General features: G+C 44.3%; 1 protein-coding gene across 8 annotated transcripts in view; it reads left to right on the plus strand.

Moving 5' to 3' along the window:
• The window catches only part of mapk10 (mitogen-activated protein kinase 10), a 75,580-nt gene that overhangs the window by 45,241 nt on the left and 14,479 nt on the right, over window positions 1–15,860 (plus strand). For 7 of the 8 annotated variants that reach the window (XM_035527070.1, XM_035527076.1, XM_035527068.1 and 4 more), the window contains 6 exons: window positions 885–1,014; window positions 1,917–1,975; window positions 5,030–5,168; window positions 5,591–5,756; window positions 7,322–7,393; window positions 13,285–13,467. In XM_035527070.1, coding sequence (XP_035382963.1) covers window positions 885–1,014; window positions 1,917–1,975; window positions 5,030–5,168; window positions 5,591–5,756; window positions 7,322–7,393; window positions 13,285–13,467 — 749 coding nt within the window. Of the gene's footprint in view, window positions 1–884; window positions 1,015–1,916; window positions 1,976–5,029; window positions 5,169–5,590; window positions 5,757–7,321; window positions 7,394–10,349; window positions 10,422–13,284; window positions 13,468–15,860 lie in introns of all 8 variants that reach the window. The other variant, XM_035527069.1, reaches the window with a different exon arrangement.

Below are 15,860 nucleotides of genomic sequence, written 5' to 3' on the forward strand. Positions count from 1 at the left end.
ATGCACATGCACAAACACACACACACTCTCTTGCACATGAACACGCACACACTCAAACATTCTCTCCCTCGCACACACGTCTCTCTCTCTCTCGTGCACGCACACACACACACACACACACACACACACACACACACACTGTGAGCGGGGCAATCCTGTGTTTGCCCACTGAGGGCTGTGGGTTTGAGGAAAAGGAGGGGAGCACAGGTAGATGAGGGAGGATAGACAAAGCATTCGGCTCCTGGGAGTGTGTGGAAGTCAAATGAGAACGTCACCAGAGAGATTATGGATGAGGAGAAGGTGTGTGTCAGAGAGGGAAGAAGAGGAGAGTTCAGCCTCAAAGCTGAACTACATTTCCAAGAATTCTACACAATAAATAAGAGGTGTGATGGACATTTGCAGAGGGAAAGGTAACCCGTGTTCCACTGTGTCTTGTAACACTTGGCAGTTGCAGACAACATCACTGATGCTTCTGTAGTTGCTGCATGCTGTGTTCTCTCATACTGTCAAATTGAGGTTTATGAAGGTTTATGAATGACTGTTTTTAATCGACAGTGAAACCTTCCTGTGCAATATTTACCTCAGATTTACATGAAGTCATCTGGCATCTACGTTAGATAGGAATTCAGGAATTCAGGAATTCAGAATTCAGAATTCAGTCGTTGGCAGAAGTCTACGGTTGATTTCTTAATGTTCAGCAGAACGTCCTGCACGTTAATCCGTGTATTCAACTAAATCCTGCTATTGATTTGAAATTTTCTGATGAAAATGTATGTAATTATTTATGTGTTTGTAAAAGAAAACTTCTGAATACAGAACAGTGATCGAAGTGGTTGACTAATACACGGATATACCTGTGTGTGTATATGTGTGTGTGCACGCAGTGCGGGATATGATGCCGTCCTGGACAGAAACGTGGCCATTAAAAAGCTCAGCAGGCCATTCCAGAACCAGACACATGCAAAGCGGGCCTACAGGGAACTGGTGCTCATGAAATGCGTCAATCACAAAAACGTGAGTATACAGCATCACAGGCTCTGCCCCAACACTGCTCTGAAGCCAGCCTGAAATCCTGCAATTTCTTGATAGGATATCCAACGGAAATCTAATGGGAATCCATTGGGATTCCACTGGAATATGAAATTTCCTTTTTGTCTCTAGGCAAAAATGCTTTCATGCATTTAAAAAGGAACTTTGTCCTTTTAAATTAAATCTATTTTATGAACACAATGTTTACAATAAATATCCTGTTTTGATATGGATTGGCAGAGATGAGAGAGTATGTATGTGATGGCGTTGTGATTGGTACATTATTTAGTTAATTGATTAATTATAGATTAGCATTTGAGTCGAACTTGTTTTCATGCTGTTTTCTCTGTAAACAGGAGCATGAAAACATGTCCAGACAAAATGAAGCCAAATGCCTGAGAGAGAGGGAGGGAGGGAGGGAGGGAGGGAGGGAGGGAGAGGGTTAGAGGGAGGGGAGAGGGTGAGTGAGAGAGATAGAGGGGTGAGACAGAGAGAGAGAGAGAGAGAGAGAGAGAGAGAGAGAGAGAGAGAGAGAATGCAGAGAGAGCTTCTAGAATATTTTCCATGGCTCGTAATTCTCACAGTGCCATAATGCACCAAACAGTTTTCTCTCTTGGTCTCTGTCTCCCTCTCTTGTTTTCTCTCTTTCGCGCTCTCTCTCTATTTCTCACTCCTTTGCTCTCTCTCTCCCGCTCAATTTCTGTCCGTCATGATTCAGCACTACCCTCGTTCAGTGTCACTCTCTTCCGTTCTCTTGGAGTACAGAAACCATAAGGGGAGGGATGAAACGCGAGCGCAGAGGTGCAACATGGGAGGTGTAGTTCTGGCCCTGCTTCTTCATCGGATGTTGCTAACCACATCCCACGCTCTTTCTTTTTGCCTTTCAGATCATCAGCTTATTAAATGTTTTCACGCCACAGAAATCTTTAGAGGAATTCCAGGATGTGTGAGTATCAAGTTCCCTCTCTTGCACCAGACACGCAGGACGAAATTTGTACACTGATTTTCAAATGCAGTGTTGCATCATTCATTCAAATCCCCCCCCCCCCCCCATCCACTGATGGTCTGTCGCAGAGTTCCATCTAACGTCCGTTACGTGATGACAAACTCGCGCGTGTGGCAGTCTAATTTTCCTCGGGTGAAATTCACGGCCCAGGCAGACCTCGACGTGGTGCGGACGCTCGTCTGCACAGATTCCTGTGCTTCATTTGTCCTTCATCTTTTAAATGATATGGTGGTCTATATATTAATGGATGAGCTAATCGATGTGCTAATCGATGTGCTAATCGATGTGCTAATCGATGCGTGCGGCTGTTGTTCACTGCGAGAACACTCCAGATAGACTCAAAGGCACAGGGCTTGTATCTCTGATTCCTGTCCTGTATTGTGGAGATCTGCGCTAATGCCTTCCTCCCCTTTTCTGCTCTTAGACTATCGTACATTGCTTCATGTTATTCAAATAAATACTAATACTAAGAGAACGTATACTATGTGACGATATTATAAAAAGGTTAAATCCCTTCGAATCATAATGGTAAATGATATTTTGGACACACAGTGTACCAGTACATGGCTGTGTGGTTCCTGGACTATGTGTTAAACCCAGGGGTCCAGATTCAGTTCACAGGTGAAACACCCACGGGTGGGAATGGACTCACCACTCACCACTGAATACCTTCAGAACTCGTCAGATTCAGTACCTTACCAATCAGGACCGTGATTCAGTACCATGTCCTTCTGTGAGTGTGTGTGTGTGTACGTGTGCATGGTTGTTTGTGTGTGTGACTTAATTAATAGTAGAGTTGATTGGCATCAGAAATAAATCACTTTCTGAGCAGAGGGTAAGATGGTGATGTCCTGATTGCTCTCCCATTCATTTCCCTGAGAAACACAATAAGCCATTTGAGCAGCAATATCCTTGGCACATCAAGGATTATAATTTATAATTATCATCATTATTAATGCTAATCATAGTGGGACTTTTATTGTGCCTGCATCCCCTTGAGATTATCAGGTTTGCTGTCAGGTGTGTTACCATGTTCCAGATACAGCCTATACGGTGTGTGTTACCGTGTTCCAGATACAGCCTGTATGGTGTGTTATTGTGTGACAGATACAGCCTGTACGGTGTGTGTTACCGTGTTCCAGATACAGCCTGTATGGTGTGTTATTGTGTGACAGATACAGCCTGTACGGTGTGTGTTACCGTGTTCCAGATACAGCCTGTATGGTGTGTTATTGTGTGACAGATACAGCCTGTACGGTGTGTTATTGTGTGACAGATACAGCCTGTACGGTGTGTTATTGTGTGACAGATACAGCCTGTACAGTGTGTTATTGTGTGACAGATACAGCCTGTACGGTGTGTGTTACCGTGTGAGAGATACAGCCTGTATGGTGTGTTATTGTGTAACAGATACAGCCTGTACGATGTGTTATTGTGTGACGGATACAGCCTGTACGGTGTGTTGCCCTGTTCCAGATACAGCCTGTACGATGTGTTATTGTGTGATAGATACAGCCTGTGCAGTGTGTTATTGTGTGACAGATACAGCCTCTATGGTGTGTTATTGTGTGACGGATACAGCCTGTATGGTGTGTTATTGTGTGATAGATACAGCCTGTACAGTGTGTTATTGTGTGACAGATACAGCCTGTACGGTGTGTTATTGTGTGACAGATACAGCCTGTACGGTGTGTGTTACCGTGTGACAGATACAACCTGTACGGTGTGTGTTACCGCGTGACAGATACAGCCTGTACGGTGTGTTACCGTGTGACAGATACAGCCTGTATGGTGTGTGTTACCGTGTGAGAGATGCAGCCTCTACAGTGTGTTACCGTGTGACAGATACAGCTTGTACGGTGTGTTACCATGTGACAGATACAGCCTGTACGGTGTGTTACCGTGTGACAGATACAGCCTGTATGGTGTGTTATTGTGTGACAGATACAGCCTGTATGGTGTGTTACTGTGTGACAGATACAGCCTGTACGGTGTGTTACCGTGTGACAGATACAGCCTGTACGGTGTGTTACCGTGTGACAGATACAGCCTGTACGGTGTGTTATTGTGTGACAGATATAGCCTGTATGGTGTGTTATTTATTGTGTGACAGATACAGCCTGTATGGTGTGTTATTGTGTGACAGATACAGCCTGTATGGTGTGTTATTGTGTGACAGATACAGCCTGTATGGTGTGTTATTTATTGTGTGACAGATACAGCCTGTATGGTGTGTTATTGTGTGACAGATACAGCCTGTATGGTGTGTTATTGTGTGACAGATACAGCCTGTATGGTGTGTTATTTATTGTGTGACAGATACAGCCTGTATGGTGTGTTATTGTGTGACAGATACAGCCTGTACGGTGTGTTACCGTGTGACAGATACAGCCTGTATGGTGTGTTACTGTGTGACAGATTCAGCCTGTACGGTGTGTGTTACCGTGAAACAGATACAGCCTGTACGTTGTGTGTTACCATGAGACAGATACAGCCTGTACGGTGTGCTCAGAGATCAGGTTTCAAAGGGAATCTGTGTGAGTGTGATCTCTTGCATCCTTCTGACCCGTGTTGTTAATGCTGATTAACTCTCAATCACTAATCAATAGCTCTGTTCTCAACATAAAAGGACATAAAGATACTCATTGATTAACAGCCATTCCTTTGTACTGAGGTAGAGATGTGAATGGAGATGTTTCAGTCCATATAGAGACAGTGCTAATCCCATAGTGGAGACCTGCACTATGCACAGCTAACGCTGCTAGAATACTGTTAGAATTACACTGTTCGAATTGTATACTCAAATTGTCCAGTAACCTTTGTTTGGCAATTCCTCTTCATTCGAGTCTCTATTCAAAGTGCAATAATCTATCAAGCCAGAGCAGAGGGTCAGAGGTGCTGTGTATTAGATCAAATGCACATTACAGATTAGAATATCTCTCTCTCTCTTTCTCTCACTCCCTTTCTCTCTCCGTCTCTCTTTCCCGGCCACAGGTATCTGGTGATGGAGCTGATGGATGCCAACCTCTGCCAGGTCATTCAGATGGAGTTGGATCATGAGAGGATGTCCTACCTGCTGTATCAGATGCTCTGTGGCATCAAACACTTACACTCTGCTGGCATCATCCACAGGGTGTGTGGGTGTACGTGTGTGTGCGTGTACCTGTGTGTGCGTGTACGTGTGTGTGTGCATGTACGTGTGTGTGCGTGTACGTGTGTTCTTGAATGTTTGAGTTTTCCTGTGATAACAGGAAATCATCTCAAGGACAGTGAAACACAGTGCAGACACAGACGCACATGAAACCACACACACACACGTACAGACACTCACACACACGCCTTAGCCAGTTCATGTTGGATGATATTTCATTACATTTGCCGTAATTTTCCACTTCATCGCTCTCTTTTCTCCTGAGTTCAAACGTTTTCCCTACGGTACGTTCAAATAGAACATCTGCACTGATGGTATAATTCAGTCCAGGACCACGAAAACCAGCTCATGACCCTGAAAGTTGTGTCTCCCGTTTCTGCTAAAACTGTTTCTTTTCCCTGAAGGACTTGAAACCTAGCAATATCGTGGTGAAATCGGACTGCACGCTGAAGATCCTGGATTTTGGGCTGGCCAGGACTGCTGGTACCAGCTTCATGATGACGCCGTATGTGGTGACGCGGTACTACCGCGCCCCAGAGGTCATTCTGGGAATGGGATACAAGGAGAACGGTATGACCGGGCTTAACCACAGGCAGGGGTGGGCGGGCCTACCGGGAGAGGGCGGGCCTACCGGGGGTGGGCGGGCCTACCGGGGGAGGGCGGGCCTACCGGGGGTGGGCGGGCCTACCGGGGGTGGGCGGGCCTACCGGGGGAGGGCGGGCCTACCGGGGGTGGGCGGGCCTACCGGGGGTGGGCGGGCCTACCGGGGGAGGGCATGGTGTGGCTGTGAGTTTTTGCTGTAGCCGAGGACAATAAATACAATCATTCTACAGTTTCCAGACTGAAACCATCCTGTTAAACCAGTGGACTCAACTTCAGTTTGTCGGAGGACCCCAGTCCACAGCATCCTTGTGCACTACATTGCAAATTCTAAAATACATGACAGCAAAACATTACGAGAACTTTGTGCTTAACACTGCTTATATTGTTGAGAGCAAAATACTCACACAAGAAGAGAGTAATAAACACAAAATCATGAGTGTATAAATTCACCCAACACCCCAGAACATAATTATTCCTGCTTTAGTAAAACATTTAACTTGTTACAACTAATTAATGGGCAAAAAAAGCAAAAACAACCTTAAGTTTTGTTAGCATCTCTACTGTTAGCATCCTCACAGGTTAGCATATTCATAGTTAGTGTTCCTATGGTTAGCATCCCTAACAGTTAGCATCAACACAGTTTGCATACTCACACTTAGCATCCCCACAATTAGCATTTTGTGGAAGTTTGAAAACATGTTCATGCCCACAGATATATTAACATACATTACATAAAAATGACAAATGGTAGCATGAACTCAAATCGACATGTACAAGTCATCAGGCTTAAATGAAAATAAACTTGTATGTCTGCAGTGCATCTGTATATGGTAAGTGAGCCGTTATGTAGTTAAGCCATTCATCACATACAACCATGTTCTATACCGTCGATGGGAAAATCTTTCAAGTGTGTTTACTGTACTTTATGCATGTTTATGCTGACAGTGCTGTCGAAGGAGGTTCAGAGTTCTGTTCCAAACATATATTCAGTTGATTCAGCAAATAAAAGTCTTGGCTGATTAACCACGTGATCTGCTTCGTGATTGGCTAGTAGAAGTGTGTTCCTGTTTGGTAGCATCTTACATTTTTGACTCACTTCAGCCACTTGTAGAGGTGAACAGTCCATAACACTGTTCCGCTGGTGTACACCAGCAAATACTGAAAGTGTGTGAATGTGTAAGAGTGTGTGTGTGTGTGTGTGTGTGTGTGTGTGTGTGTGTGTGTGTGTGTGTGTGTGTGTGTGTGTGTGTGTGTGTGTTGAGTGCGAGTAAGCTGAGGGTCTCATTGGGTTCCACTGCATTGCTGGACTTTACTCATTCGTTATTAATCTCCATGTGACTTATGTCATCACTAATATTTTCAATATGAACAACTGCTGCTGTAGAAATCTCACTATCAGTCACTAATGACATGCTTGCAATGCTAACTACCATTTCTCTCTCTCTCTCTCTCTCTCTCTCTCTCTCTCTCTCTCTCTCTCTCTCTCTCTCTCTTTCTGTCTCTCTCTCTCTCTTCTGCTTCCACCCCTGCAGTGGACATATGGTCGGTCGGTTGCATTATGGGGGAGATGGTGCGTCACAAAATTTTGTTCCCCGGCCGCGACTGTATCCTTACCCAAACAAAGGTTCCCCTGCCAGATCTTATAAGCTTTGTCTCTTTGGACCAGTGCGGTGTTCTTCAGTGCCCACCTCTCAGCCAAGCTGAGTGCTGTCCGTGGCCTGGTCCAGACCGCATCCTCATCCTCTCCAGCTTCTCTCCATCGTCATAAATGATTATTCCTGCTGGCTGCTTTTATGCTGGTAGGAGGTGATTTAGCACTTTAGACTGGCTCAGTTATACTGACTGCTACACTAGCCTGCTACCCTAACCCTAAAGCCTAATCCTAAACCCTAACCCTAAACCCTAATCATAAACCCTTAACACTAAACCCTAAACCCTAACCCCAAACCCTAATCATAAACCCTTAACACTAAACCCTAAACCCTAAACCCTAATCATAAACCCTAACCCTAACCCTAACCCTAGTTCCTGTTAGGAGCTGTTCTACAGATTATCATCTCCTTGACACGTCCTTTGACTTCCATTGGACATCTTTTGCTGTTCTGATACTGGACTGTTTATTAGTGTAAAAACAACATCATTAATCTTTCTGACTGATTCTGGGTTTGTGAGTGTTCACTGCTCATTAACAGAGATTGTCCATTTGTGATGAAATATCTTTTTAATTACAGCAGTTTGCTTGTAAGCGTTTAGTGTGTTGTGGTTGTATGGCGTGTATATGGCTAGACAGAGCACGCTCACTGCAGCCACTTGTGGGGAGATAATTGCTGAGGTTCGTTCAGCAGTAAGAACTAATGCAGGTTTAAATGTGTGGGTCTGTGTTCCTGTGGGAATGCAGGAAGTCCCCATCGAGCCCCTGGTTTCTCACTATGTGAATATTTATGATTTGCTTAATAGAGGAGTGCTACCTGTGTGTGTGCATGTGTGTGCTTGTGCGTGAGTGTGTGCATGTGTGTGCGTGTGTGTGTGCGTGTGTATGCGCGCGTGTGTGTGTGTGTATCTGTTTGTGTGTGTGTGTGTGTGTGTGTGTGTGTGTGTAGCTGGGCCAAGCCTGCAGACCTCAGGTTTTCTCCCAGGGTGCTGGGATGCTTCCCTGTTGCTCACATTTGCTTCATTAGTATTTGAGCTGAGTGGGGGCCCATTAGAGAGTGAATATTTTCCTTCTCCACTCAATATTCATTCATTCATTCATTCACTCACTCACTCAGACATTCACTCATTCACTGCTGCTCCTTCTGAGTTCCATTTGGATACATCCCGATTGTGCCTGAGCACTGACACTTTGTGGTTAGGATGAAAGTAATCTTTCCATAACGCGCACAACCTCTATCAGCAGTGTGTGCAAGCACGTGGGAGACATACTGCATTAATTTCTGTTCATGAAGACGTAGAGCCAGGCACACACACACACACACACACACACACACATCACATCACCTTTTACTGAAAAGTGGAGCCAGAACGCTGACGCTGTTGTTCTTAACAACCAGGTCTTGGTCTTTTCTTCGCTGTAAATCGGTCACCTGTTTTGTTTTACTGAGACTTAAAAACAGAGGACGGTGTTTGATCTCTGCGTGTGTGTGTGTGTGTGTGTGTGTGTGTGTGTGTGTGTGTGTCTGTGTGTCTACACTTGTCATATTGACCTGGAGGACCAGAGACACTTATATGCACTTTTTAAAATGCATATTTGCATAAATGCATATATTGCATAATTATTTGTCAATAATTTTTTTATCTCTTTTATGTAAACTTTATCTTTTGTTTTGTATAATCATTTAACCTGCTTAGGTTCACGAAAAACAGGATTTTTAAACATAAAGGTCACAGTAGATCTGAAAGACCTCTTGGATCTGAAGTGTTTGTCTGTGTTGAGTCTGTGTGTTCAGTAATGGAAGATGATGCATATTTCATGTACCTAGAAGGCCATTGTTTGCTGGGATAAATTGATGTCATGCAGTAAAGAGCCATAAATTCTAATTAGGAGGCAGAGGGATGTGGGATCAGAGACCACAGGAGACAGACTACCACCGTCCACCCGCTGGACACAAACCAACAAGGGGAGATTTCCTTCCACCACGGGGTTATTTTACTGCTGTAACTCAGCCTTGCTGTTGTGGAATCAGTTCAGTTCTGTGCAGTTCAGTTCAGTTCAGTTTCAGTTAGTGAGATTTGTCTTAGTGTCTGGCCAAGGTAAAAGTATAACAATGCAATACTTACATAAACGTGTGTGTGTGTGTGTGTTTGTGTGTGTGTGTGTGTGTGTGTGTGAGAGAGATCAGCACTGCTCTTCTGTGTGAGGGCCAGCAGTTTGCTGCTCTAAAAGGCATTTTTGTACTTGATAACACAAGAGGAGATGAGACATACAGTCTCTAGTGTCTACACACCTTCAACTTCACTGTTTGCTGTGAGATCAGATGTCTGATCATCTCTGAACAAACCCACACCATGACCCTCCACCTCTCTGACAACTTTAGCTCGTCTGAAGGCACTGTGCAGAATGCGAGCAGGGTTGCACAAGAGCTGCACAAAGTCCACTCGGCCCGGCTGGTCGGGTTCGTCGTGGCGTCCTGAAAGGCATTGTGGCCTTCGCGAAATACGTATGTGAGCGATGGCTGACCTGTACGATACCTTCACTTAGAAGGTGTTGTCTGGGATCAAGCCATCACATGTTATAGTCTTTCTGATGTACATGTAGCTCTTTAGCCAGTGTGTGTGTGTGTATGTGTGTGTGTGTGTGTGTGTGTGTGTGTGTGTGTGTGTGTGTGTGTGTGTGATTGTGCGAGCGTGAAAAATTTTTACATTTGGTTATATATACTATATATATATTTACTATTTATAACTAGTTCGATTTTCTTTTGGTTAGTGGAGTTAACGTTAGGGTTAGGTGTTGGAAATACACAAGTAGTACACAAGTCAATGTTAATGCCATGCAAAGACAGTAATAAAAGTGTGTGTGTGTGTGTGTGTGTGTGTGTGTGTGTGTGTGTGTGCCTGCTCTAGTGGACATGTGGTCTTTGGGCTGTATCTTTGGCGAGTTGATTAGAGGCAGTGTGCTTTTCCCGGGCACGGACCGTATCCTTTTCTTTCTTTTCATACACACACACACACACACACGCACACACACACACATACACACAACCCCCTTCCCACGCACACACACACATTTATGCATGCAGCAATTCAACCTGCTCTGCTGCCTCCAGATAGACGTGCAAACACGTGTGCAGACTCACACACGTGCATGCGTGCACACGTCCCTCAGTCAGGATAGAAGTGCGCTGATTTAGATAGGTCTTTTCTAACATTTGGGAGAAGGACGTGAGAAGAAGAGCTGAAGTCACATGACCTTTGGGAGAAGGAGGTGAAGGGAGAGCTGAAGTCACGTGACCTTTTGGCTGTTGTGTTTCTCCCCACAGGAGAACGGATGCATGCGCCTGTGTCACATTATTATTTATTCTGATACATCTCAAGCACGTCATCACATCCATCTTAATTACAGTCAGATTCGTGAATGCACTCTCGGAGTCCACGGTCTTTTGGTTGGACTTTACCCAATTGTGATGGGGAGAGAGAGAGAGAGAGAGAGAGAGAGAGAGAGAGAGAGAGAGAGAGAGAGAGAGAGAGAGAGAGAGAGAGAGAGAGAGAGAGAGAGAGAGAGAGAGAGAGAGAGAGAGAGAGAGAGAGAGAGAGAGAGAGAGAGAGAGGGGACGTTCCGGCAGGATGAGGTAATGTGGTTTCTTTGCACGAGACCCCTCTGTGGGAACAGGGAAGGCTGATCATGTGACCCCTCAAGGGGAACTTGGCTCCCTACTGTCACACTCTGTCTTGTAGCAATGTACATTCTGGCCGTGTTGCTAAGCATCCTGAGATCCTGTGTGAGTGCGTGAGTGTGAGTGTGACTGAGTGTGTGTATGTGTGTGTGTGTGACTATGTGAGTGTGACTGTGAGTGTGTGTGTGTGTAGAAACACTGGTCAAATTCATTTAATCTTAAGTGATAGTCATTAACATCACGATCATGTGAGTATTTGTCAGTTCCTCTTTCTCTCTATCTGTCTCTCTATATCTCTCTTTCTGGCTCTCTCTCCTTCTCTTCCTGTCTCCATCCCTCTCTCTTGGTCTCTCAATCATTTTCTCCCTCTCTCTCTTTCTGCCTTTCTCTCCGTGTATTCCTGTCTCATCCCTCTCTCTCTCTTTCTCTCTCTCTCTCTCTCTCTCTCTCTCTCTGTCCCTGTGCCATGGTTTAAAAGATTCCTGACAGATTCTGAATCTCAGACAGAACTGAAAGGTTTCCTTAAAGAGGGAGACACATTAGCAATTCAAATGACGCCAGGCAAAAGAGCGCCATCCTGTCTGCTCAGAGACCCGGTCCAGCTCAGCCTCGTGCTCACCGTAGAGGACGGGACGGATGACAGGGATGGATGACATGGAATTGTCGTATTTTAATCATGTGTGCTTACCATGCACAAGCAATGTACTGAAGCTGAGGCTGGTGTCATGCAGACGCTGAGAGAGGAACAGGATGTGAAGATGTAGGAAGATTGTAAATTTGCACTTGAACTGTCTTGTTTTTGCACTCAAATTCTAGAAATTGCACTCAAGTTTTTTAATTTTCTAGGTTTTAGCACTGACCTCAGTTCTGGCCATATGTCGGGTTAGGGGGACTTTTGGACTCGAACCTGTTTGTACCATCTGTGGATACTTTTCTCAGCGGACAACTTACTTTTGTAAGTCACTCTGGATAAAATGGTTTGCTAAATGCCATAAATGTAATTATAAATGTAATTATAAATGCATGTGATGTTGGACAAGAACAGTTTTGTTTAGCCTTCTCTCATTATGAGGTGAATAAGCATTGAGGATTTTTCAAACATTTTAAAATCATTTTTATTACTGTTAGTCCGTGGTAGCCGTCTCCTCTGAATGGGGTGTCTGATACAAAGTGTTTAGGGGGACTAAGTCCTCCCCATCTTTACACTAATAAACACATCAGGATAATCCATCGTATTTTTGCCAAACACATCGTCTGAAGCTGTCAAGTCTACTTCCACCCACGCTCTCTGCAGACTCAGTTTCCCAGGAGCCATTGGAAGGTCTACCCATATGTACATCATCCCCTTCACCCAATCACAATCCTCTAAGCCCTTCTGCGTCACCTGCGTATCGAACTGTTTTCCCCTGTGTCTCATTATTCAATAGTATCTAAGGCTGGACTGAATTATTGTCTTCTGTTTACGGTCCCTACCTTGGTTAGATGTTCGTTTGGGTTCATTTTTTAGCCCACGGTGTCTAGCTCCACTGTGTTTGGGGTTGGGGGAGAATGTGTTTGTATTGATTTTGCTTCCATGACAAAACTGCAGAGAACAAAGGGAAGGTCTAATTCTCACGTAGACACACAGGTAACAGGAAATGCAGGTAACGGGACATGCAGTTACCATGACAACAGGGTAAAGAACAGATGTGTGTGAGTATGTGCTCATACCCTCTGGTTATTGTGAAATGCTGCATTTTTGGAGACCATTGTGTCAAATATGGTAATACCACCAAATATGATATATTTACATCCAAAGCAACTGAGTACAATTTGAGGTTAAGGGCCTTGCTCAGGGGCCCAACAGTGGGGACCTGAACCAGCAACCTTCTGATTGCCAGTCTAATACCTTAACTGCTGATCTTAGAAGTGTATTATGTGTATTACGTGTTCATCTGTTTATTACATGAGGGTTTAAAATTGTCACGTGACAATTAACATGACAATTAACTGAGTAAATGATTTACACCTTCATATAATAATACATATCATGGCCAGGGGGTCTCATTGTCATGGCGTTGCGTGTTGGGGTTGGCGAGGGTGTTGTCGGGGTGTTATGGGGGGCTTGGCATCTGTTTTTGTTGTTGTTTTTGTTTGTTTTCTTCCCTAACTGTGGCCTTGCTCAGATATCGATCAGTGGAATAAGGTGATTGAGCAACTAGGTACCCCGTCTCCAGAGTTCATGAAGAAACTCCAGCCCACAGTGAGGAACTACGTGGAGAACCGACCCAAATATGCTGGACTCACGTTCCCCAAGCTTTTCCCTGACTGCCTGTTTCCAGCAGACTCTGAGCACAACAAACTCAAAGGTATGTGTGCATGTGTGTGTATGCGTGAGTGTGTGTGTGTGTGTGGGGGGGGGCATTTTCACTGTGTATTCCATGTTTATCTTTATGTGATTGTGCCCATGTGTGTCTGTGTGTGCATTTGTGCATACATATGTGTGTGAATGTGTGTGTGCGTATGTGCATGTGTAAGAATAACAACTTCTTTAATGACTTGAAGTATGATCAAGCAAGCAATTACAGTTACATTAGTTACATTTGTTAACACAAGAATTGAGGTGGACACATTTAATTGTGTGTGTGTGTGTGTGTGTGTGTGTGTGTGTGTGTGTGTGTGTGTGTTTGTGTCTTGGTGCTTCTCTGAGAATCACTCCGTAATTTCTTTGTAGTTTACAAAGCTGAAAGTGTCAAATGAAGCTTATGAAGAAGTGTGTACTGTAGATTTTGTGCTGTGGAGTTGGTGGGACTGTTTCCCAGTGATGAAACATCAGAGAGAGAGAGGCAGAGACAAAGAGCAGGAGTTCAATATTCCAGTCATTTTCCATGACTGCCTCCACAGTCATAAAGGATGGTGAAGTAAAGCGTCTTTGCTGGTTGCACACTGTGGGGCAGGACTGACTTCAGAGCGCCTCTACAGTACACACGCCAGCGCTGCGCTACACCAAGTGTTAAATCGCAGAGGAGCGAAGGCAGGGGATGGAGTTACAGAGATAACACACAGAGTGAAGAGAGGCCCCAGTCCCCTGGCAGGGCTCTGGGTTGCAGCCTCCAGACCTGCTGCTCCTGCACAACACACGCTCACGGAGTACTTACAAACACCACGTTCGGAGATGCAGCATGGATGTATACAGCTAGAGCCCGCATTCCGACTGTTGCCATGGTTACTTTGCGTTAGTCATTCTCGAACTGTGCATTGGTGGTCAGTTTCTGGACACAGAGACCACTGCAGTGTGGAGGTTTGGGTGGAGTATCACTCTCAACTCAACACAACACTCCTAATCCACTCAAACCAGTGCTGCGCCTACTATCACCACATCACCACCGTAACACTACTGCACCATCACTACACCACCCAGTCACCACATCACCACCATAACACTACTGCACCACCACCAGAGAGCAAGAGAGGGGAGATTTCTTTTCATTTTAACAGGCCTTTCCTTTTAACTAGGCATGCTGCATGTCCATGTAGCATACATAACAGCTCATATGCATTTAAAAATACATTAATTAAAAAATACATAGCTATATGAAACAATAAATGGGCTCAAAACAAGTTTATTGATATAAAGTACCCTTAAAATGCATGAATTGTCATTTTATCCAAAGTCCTTTTTACTCAAAATTCAATGTGATGTCAGTTTATCGTCGACTACAGAACACCGACTCACTCCAGCACAGATTCTCTGAGTCATTCAGGCGTGGTGGAAATGTAAAATCCTTAATAATAATTTAAATTAATGAACTTTGCTATCAGTTATCTCAGAAACGAATGATTTGCATTAAACTCTTAGGTGAGAACCACCATATTTTACCCTGCTGATGTTTGCCTCATCCAGAATAAAACTAATCAGTTGACCATTGAAAACTCTGTCACCACATAACACCTTTAAAACCAAAGATCAAAGCATGTAACTTATAACAGAGGCAGAACAATTCATCTGAAACAATACCATGTTGGATTACTACAGGTCACCATTTATTTAGCTAACGGTGGTTTGTACAGTGCCCTACCCTCCGGTTTAACCTTGTCAATTAACCCAAAGAAATTACTTGCTTATTCTTTTCTTATTAAAAACTTTCACACAGACTCTTTACAGCATCTTACCACTTTAAAATCAATGTCCATCTCTCTTTTGTTATCTAAAAGATTACTTGCCACTCTGTGCAGTGAGTTCCACTTTTGAAAAGGGGTCCTCTGGAATAGGAGGTAGAGTTAACCCCTTCCTCACCTTTCCAAAGCAGTCCTTGACCAATGGGAGACAAACTTGGTGCCTAGCCGTGTCACAAAGTATCCAGGATGAACAAGGTCAGTCTCTGTTAAGTCCACCAGCTTTTGAAGGGTGACCACTCCTGACACACCCAGAGCTCTATGAAGTGCAGGGGTGCCCCCACTCATAAACCAGGAGCTCCTCAAGAAGTGGAGATGTAGAGATGTGTTAAAAGGCTAAAACCCTTAAATGAGCCACAATAAAACAACAGTAATTTACAAGTGTCCGATCTGTGCATCCATTAAGAACAGGGACCTGTCTAATCCCAGGTGACTCACATTGTGCAGAATGTCACAGGTTCTCGCTCCCCACACCAGTGTTTACGTTTCTTTGTAAACACTCCAGGTGAAATTATATTTAATTGTATTATTACGATCCTCCAAATATTCCCAAATACTTAGAACCACCAGTCTGTTTCTGTTCCCG

The sequence above is a fragment of the Electrophorus electricus genome, chromosome 6 (genome assembly GCF_013358815.1).
Source record: "Electrophorus electricus isolate fEleEle1 chromosome 6, fEleEle1.pri, whole genome shotgun sequence".
Classification (NCBI taxonomy): domain Eukaryota; kingdom Metazoa; phylum Chordata; class Actinopteri; order Gymnotiformes; family Gymnotidae; genus Electrophorus; species Electrophorus electricus.